The sequence below is a fragment of the Neopelma chrysocephalum genome, unplaced genomic scaffold (assembly GCF_003984885.1).
Source record: "Neopelma chrysocephalum unplaced genomic scaffold, ASM398488v2 Primary Assembly neopelma1_84, whole genome shotgun sequence".
Classification (NCBI taxonomy): Eukaryota; Metazoa; Chordata; class Aves; order Passeriformes; family Pipridae; genus Neopelma; species Neopelma chrysocephalum.
This window is the reverse complement of record NW_020897746.1, coordinates 7,631,857-7,638,935: the sequence shown is the minus strand read 5'-3', so window position 1 is coordinate 7,638,935 and position 7,079 is coordinate 7,631,857. Positions and strand designations below refer to the sequence as shown.

Here is a 7,079-nt window from a genome sequence, read left to right as displayed (position 1 = left end):
GGAAGGGTCAGTCAGTGAGGGCACCTTTGGGAGGGTGAATCAGTGAGAGCACCTTTGCAGGATGTTCTCAGCTGTAGGGTTTAGGTGGTGAATTTTGGCCCTCTCTGTCACTCACGGGCGTGTTCGTAGCCGGCCTTCATGCGCTGGTACAGCCTGGATCTCCACTCCCAGGCCTTCAGCTGCTTCTCCCTCTCCGCGGTGTCGGTGCCCAGCCCTTCGCTCCCCACCTGTGCAGACAGTTCAGTCACTCTCTGCTGGGCCTCCTGGACCAACGTGCTCAGATGCACTGACCTGCTTTCCATGTCAACAACTGCCAAGAAAAGGGGAGAAAAAAAGTATTTTCTTGGTGGCGACAAAATTCTGCAAAGCACATATAAGGTCAAATCCTTGAACGCTCTTCTTTCCAGTAGTTATCTTGTCATCAAGTGGATTAGAGCCAATTTATACCACTTAAAGATCTGGCCCCTTAAGTGGGATTAGCAACATGAATAAATTTAGCACATTTTTTTCTGCTGGTATTTCTCGTGCTTGAAAATGTCTTAATTAGACTGAAATTGCATATGTGTTTTAAGTTGGTGGGATATGAAAACCAAAGTAAAGTAATAACCTCTCTCTCTCCAACCCCTGCTTTGCCATAATATCATAAGCTTTCACAAAAAAAAAAAAAGAAGATTGTACTGGTTACAAACACATGCAATATATAAACCTCTACAAGCAGAGAACTAATTGACAAAATTAAGAATGAGAGTTTTGTGCCTGAGGGCCACGGCTGGTAGAGAATGGATCCCTTTCCAGTTTTTGTTGTGCCAGTTTTGCCCAGGTAATATCTAATTAGTCCTTTGAACAGGCAGTGAGCAGCTTGAGACATGGAGGTTTTTTTTTCTCTAGTGCTCAGGATAATTTTAATTTAATGTTTAGCAGTTCAGATTGCCTGTATGAACTACTGTGGGCTACATAAAGGTGAAAATGAAGATCACATAGGTTACAAAATAAAATAGGATTGATTTTATCCCAAGTTCACAAGACTGCCCTAAACCAGATTATAAAACCTCCCTGATTATACAGTGAAATGTGGTGAATCAAGTCATATTTTCAGAGTTGCTCTTTGCCTAAAATTGTTCAAACAGTTTGCAGTTTGGAAAATAGGACTTGTAACATTGCTTAATCTCAAAAGAAATGCAAGTACTGATCAGATGTTCAATATGCAGGAAATTGTGTACAGAAGAAGAAATGCTGAAATCACAGAAAGTAATTGGTGTCTGGTGTTTTTGCAGAAGAGCTCTGAGATAGTCTTGATTTAAAAGGCCTCTGTTTACCAAAACCAGTGCCCTACCACATGCAGCTTCTCTTAGCAATGGTGGGGGATTGCTATGTAGGGACAGCTCTTGTTTCCCCAAGGATTTCACAGGAACAGCAGGAATCTTGCACAGGCTGCACTGAGCACTCGCACAAGCCAGACATTTCTGAAAACATCAAATTGTACCAGATAAAGCACCGAGGCTCTGACAGGTTTTTGACATCAAAACACCACAGGAGCAAATATGTCTGCAGATATGAATGTGCTCTTTCCAATCTGGGATCGTATGGGACAAATCAGATTGGAAAGGACCTCCTCTAGTCCAACCATCTTGTTCAAAATAGACTCAGCCAAGGGGTCAGACCAAGTTACTGAAGGCATTATCCAATATGGTCTTGAAAACTTTCCAGGATGGATGAAGGCTTTACATCAACTCTGGGCAACCTGTTCCGGTCCTTCCCTGTCCTCATGGTGAAAAGAGTGTTTGTTTTATCCAATCTGAACTTCTTATTTTAACTTTCCCCTCTGTCTCTCATAATTGACAGTCAAAGTTTAGCAGAGTCTGAGAATAACCCTATGGACTGCTGTGAAAACTGCCCTGGGATCTCTAAAGCCACAGGAGGAGAGCAAAGAATTACTCGACACCTCTGACATCCAAAGGGCTGTTTTTGAAGAATGTTTGTCTCTAAGACTTTGCTTTCAGAAGCTGGCTTGCAGCCATCCTTCTTAAGTTGGATCATTCTTCATATGGACATCAGGGACATATGGGCAGGCTCCCTGGAATCTGCTGCTATCTTCAGAACTGCTGGTTTACTGGGAAACCAAAGGTGATAGGATTTCCTGGATCCATGCCTACAATAAGCGTGCAACACATCTGACAGCACAACAGGACTGGGGAAGGAGATTTTATGTGCCAGAACTTCAGGTGATTGAGAATTGGCACTGGCTCAAGTTCTCACCAAGGATCTGGCTCTATCTGTTTAATCAAGATTCACATTCACATTTGTCAGGTCTTGGAAACGTGTCCAATCAGCCAGTGGCAATTTTAATCTTATTTTTTATTTGGCTTCACATGAACAAGCCAAACCATGAGTATATGATGAATAAGAGTAACTGAAAAGATAACACAGTGGACTTTGCCTCCTCCCCAGCTAAATTAGTGTTTTAAATGCTGTACTCTCTGACTTTAGTTACTTTGTGTTTAAAAGATGTTGGGTTCCTGTTAAGATTTATACAATCTGAGATCCATGTGGAGATGAAGATCACAGTTTTACTTTCTATTGCTTTATCTGCTGCTGTTCCTGTTCCAGGCAGAAATCCAGGGGATACAGATGGAAGTTATCTGTCCTCCAGATCCTCTTTTCTACAGCATTAGATTGGGGGCTATAATGAGATTTCAGCTGGATCACTACACCTAATATAGTGGCAGAGCAAGAGTTTTCTCCGTAGGAAGCACTTGGAATGGGGAATTGCTCTATCTTGCAGCCTCCCACCTCTGTGCATCTGTCCTGTACAGTTCTAATCAGATCAAGAGATGCTTGTGTGCGGTCCCAAAATTGGGTGAGTCAGGATTTTACCCTCCCATTTAGCTCAACTGCCCACCACAGAGAAATGGAAACGCTCCTGCTGGGTGCTGGGTCATGTTCTTGCAGCCCTGAGATGTCACAAACAGAACAGATTTCATTTGAACAGGGTTGTTAAGTACAGAAAGCAGATACAAAGTGACTGGTATCAGTTCCACAAGAATGAAGCCACCTACAAAGGTGCTGTGACCCCTTGTTTTGAGGGCTGAAAATAACTTTGTGCATTTTGTTCTCAAGTAGCAACTGCAAACCCTTCAGGTAAGAAACCCAAACCCAACAATCGTTTGCTTTTTATTGAGAATGCTTCATCCATTATTTCAATCAGAAAAGCTAAAAATCAAGATAAGTGAAGTGGAAATTTGGTGGGTATATTTTGAAATGGAAATGAGGTGGTTATATATTCATATTCTCTGTGTTCATAGGCATGTTTGCATTAATTACAGGAAATGAATACTAATTTATGATTGCCCCTGCTCGCCATCAGACTGCATTTATTTACAGATGAGGTCAATGAAAAATTAGTTTAGTCTTTTTTACTGCTGTTTAGAACACTCAAGACTGTGTTTTCCTCTAGATTTGTCATGGTTAATGAATGTTGCTTCAGCAGTCAATCATGTACTCTAAATGCTGTCACACTTTTTTTTAAAGCCTCAGTCATGAACCATGACAGAAAAATAAACAAATAAATATAAAACTAAAAAACTCTTTTCACTGAGCAGCTACACTATGCAAAAATCTCCAGGGAAGGTTAAAGGAGGCCAGAATAAATGATAATATAAGTGCTGTGGATATAGAAAAGCAATAAAGGTGTACCAACACTGAGGGTCTGGCAAAAAAACTCAACATGCACATGCACACACACTCTGCAGTGAAAAAACTGGCAATGTTAGTAGCCTCAAGGTGCAATTTCCTGGAGCACTGAGATTGACATGCCAGCACTAAATGTTGTTAATTTAACTAACTTCAAATTAATGGCAGAGTCTGCAGTGGCCGAACCCCTCAAACACAGTCTCATTATAGCCTTGCTGGGAATGTCCTAAATATAGGCATTGACAGTTTAAAACAAATTCTCATACATGGGGGTATTTTTAGACCCAAGTAAGGCGTCAGAGTTTGTGTCATGGTATAGGGTTGATTAATTGGGTTGGTAAGTCACCCTCCAACCCGCAAATTGGGCATAAAAGGGCCCACGAAGGAATACAAAGAAGTTTTATAACTACAATATGTAGTTATGAGCAATATTGGTATTCCAGTGAAGTGAGAAGGTTTGTTTTGTGTTTAGGTTTTCTCTGGTTCGGCAGAACTTTGAGATTCTCATTTAAGTGGGATTTTAGGCCATTTGAAGACGAGGAGTGAGGATTCTTTGGGTAATGGAAGGTTTCAACACAACCGGTCTCCTGAAGGCACCATAGTCAAAATCAAAAGGATAATCAAAATAAACCAAAGTCTAGACAACCCATCATCCTTTCATTTTTGATAACAAACTCTTCATTTCAGGCCATGATCTTTGAGTCACTCAGTCTCTGTTTCCGTATTTTTAAAGATTTTTTTCTTAGTATTGGTATTAACTCAGCTGCCCGGTGTTACTCACATTAGAAGCTCAACCTGATTCATCACTTGGTGTATCTGAGATAGAGAATAAAAATATCTCCTGAGCATGCATTCAGCAAGCAGATATTGCTGTAAACATCCCCCAGAACTGTGGTACTGTGCTGGTATCATCATCCTTATCAAAAACCAGGCAACTTTGGTGTGTCATGTAATTAATTTCCCCAAACCACAGCAAACTTGATCTCTTACAGGCAATTATCTAAGTCAATTTGTGTTCTTTACTTACAGTGTGGGCTTTCCTTTGCCCCAACGTGCAGAAGGGTCTTAGCAATAGGGACATTATTTGTCAAAATGGCAATATCCAGAGGGGTTAGTCCCTCACTGTTTGGTGTGTTCAGGTCCAGTTCCTCCAGTGTGTATTGATAAAGAAGAATCTGAACAGCATCCAGATCCTGCTGTTCCACGGCCTCAAACATTGCTTCATTGCACTGGAAATTCTGTGTATCAATGAGAACAGAAATTCAGTAAAATTTTTCAACTGTTAGTGCCTTAAAAATAAATGGAGAAGATTTGTGTTTTGTGAGATTGCTATAAAATATTGATCCTCCAGCCCCAACCTAGGTTCAGCTAGAAGAATGGTAATTGTTTGCAGCAGAATTGGGCTTGGCCTGCTTGACCTTGCTTCAGGTCTATGTGAAGATTCAAGTGAGGTTCAAACCCATATGAAACAAACCCATGCTTGTTTAGACATCTGTCCTGTAATCAAATTATATGAGCAACATCATATGTTTTGTGTGAAAACAAGATTTCGTGTGAAAACAGACACTATGATTTTGGCAGAGTCTTGGACTACTGAGTTTTCAAACTCAAAATTTAAAGTAAAAATCTACAAACTCAGGTGATCAAAATTCGAATCAAACAAGCTACTCTGGAGGAAAACCTTCCCAGTTCCAGTGTGAGCCAGCAATAGGTATTGACCGTTTTACCACTTCAGTCATTTATAGGTGTTCGTATTATTGTGTTTAAGTTGCAACCAGAAGAAGCTTTGAAATACATAAAAGGATGTAGAAATGAGACTGAAAAAATTGACTGCCCCTCAAGCAGGGAGAACCACTGAACCTTTTCCTTAGCAACATCAAGGAGATAAAAGAATGGTAGAACACAAAGGCACCTGTTGTTTCTTAATTGAGCTGGGGAGAAGCAGGTGCAGGAGAGTAGCATGGCCTGCAGGTTTCTGTTATGAGAACATCCTTCTGGAGCTGCAGTAATGACATGTTATTTGCCAAGATTCTTTACATTCTCTCCCGGTGTCCCATTGCCATAATTAGCCAACAGGGCTTTTTCCCCTCTTTGGAATGAATTAGTAGGAGCAAGAGGCCCAGCCAGGCAAGGAGGGCTCAGCATGCAGAGGAACTGAGATCTCTGTAGGTGTGTTGTGCTCATGGGCAGAGCTAAAGAAATGCAAGGATTCAGAGAACAACTCATCCAGATACATGATGTGAACCAGCTCCCTGTGTCCTGAAACCACGTGGAGGGACCACAGAGAAAATCCTTATCACAGAATGTATTCTTTTTCGTATGAAATAAATATTGAATTGAAACCATCTTCTAGTGTGATTAGAAATTAACATTTCAAACACATCAAAACTTCGTTTTCTTTTTAAAATTGATGTAGTTTTGTTTGGCAGATCCCTGTCTGAGTGAAATAACACTTTCTGAAAGAGCACTGACCTGCTGGAACATCTTTTGTCTCCTAAAATTCATGGGCTAATGGTTTGCAAGCAGTTCTGGGAACTAGAGTCCACAGCTACACCCTGGAATTTGATAGTTCTAGAGCGTTTTTTTTCGGTTGTGCTTGAAGTTAAAAGTGTCTTCAGATGTTCCCAGACTTGACAGAGATCTCCTGGTCAACTGTTTGGCATGTGAAGTATTGGTGCCACACTCAGAAATTGCAAAGGTTGTGTTATCTAAAAGTTTGAATCTGGACCTCACCTGTGCAGGATATGAGGGATCAGCAGAACAGGAGGACAGATGTACATTAAATGACCTTTACCCAAAATTGCCAGTATAGAGAAATGAGGTTCCCATGTTAAATGGCTGTCTAAGGGTGAGAGGAACTATGCAGCAATAAAGCAATTCTGGGACAGTTGTGCTGACTTGGGAATCTCCCTTTTAGACACTAAAGTCCAAGGCAGCTCATGCTGGAGAAATATTTTTTCCGTAGATTTCCACGCAGAATAAAAAGATACTGCCTAAACATCAGGGCTAATCCTGGGGCTCTGTCAAATTCTTGGGTTTGGATTCTTCTCTGCATTGTAAGATTCTGATTTAATTTAGTTGTCAAATACTTAGACCACATTTCAGGGTTAGGTGTAAGATAAAAACCTCAGAAAAAGGGGGAGTTGAATGGCGAGCAGCTCGATTGATCATTCTTTATCCACCCCTCTGTTAAGAAAAAAAATTGTCTCTGAGGACATGCACTGTCATTAGTGAGAGCACATGTCCAGAAAATGTTAGCAAGGAAAACAGCATGTATCTCTCTTATTATAAACTGAAACTTAAAAAATGACAGAACTTTTTACTGCAATGCAGCAATATTTCTTTGCCTTCCAGTGGCTCCACACATCTGATGTCTTGCTTATATAACA

The 7,079-nt window shown here is 40.7% G+C and overlaps 1 protein-coding gene across 4 annotated transcripts in view; it reads right to left on the bottom strand.

Annotated features, from left to right (window-relative positions):
- The window catches only part of ANKFN1 (ankyrin repeat and fibronectin type III domain containing 1), a 121,453-nt gene that overhangs the window by 50,231 nt on the left and 64,143 nt on the right, over nucleotides 1–7,079 (bottom strand). For 3 of the 4 annotated variants that reach the window (XM_027691588.1, XM_027691589.1, XM_027691590.1), the window contains 2 exons: nucleotides 4,718–4,928; nucleotides 116–310 (listed from right to left, as the gene is read on the bottom strand). In XM_027691588.1, the coding sequence (XP_027547389.1) occupies nucleotides 116–310; nucleotides 4,718–4,928 (406 nt within the window). Of the gene's footprint in view, nucleotides 1–52; nucleotides 311–4,717; nucleotides 4,929–7,079 lie in introns of those variants that run through there. The other variant, XM_027691591.1, reaches the window with a different exon arrangement.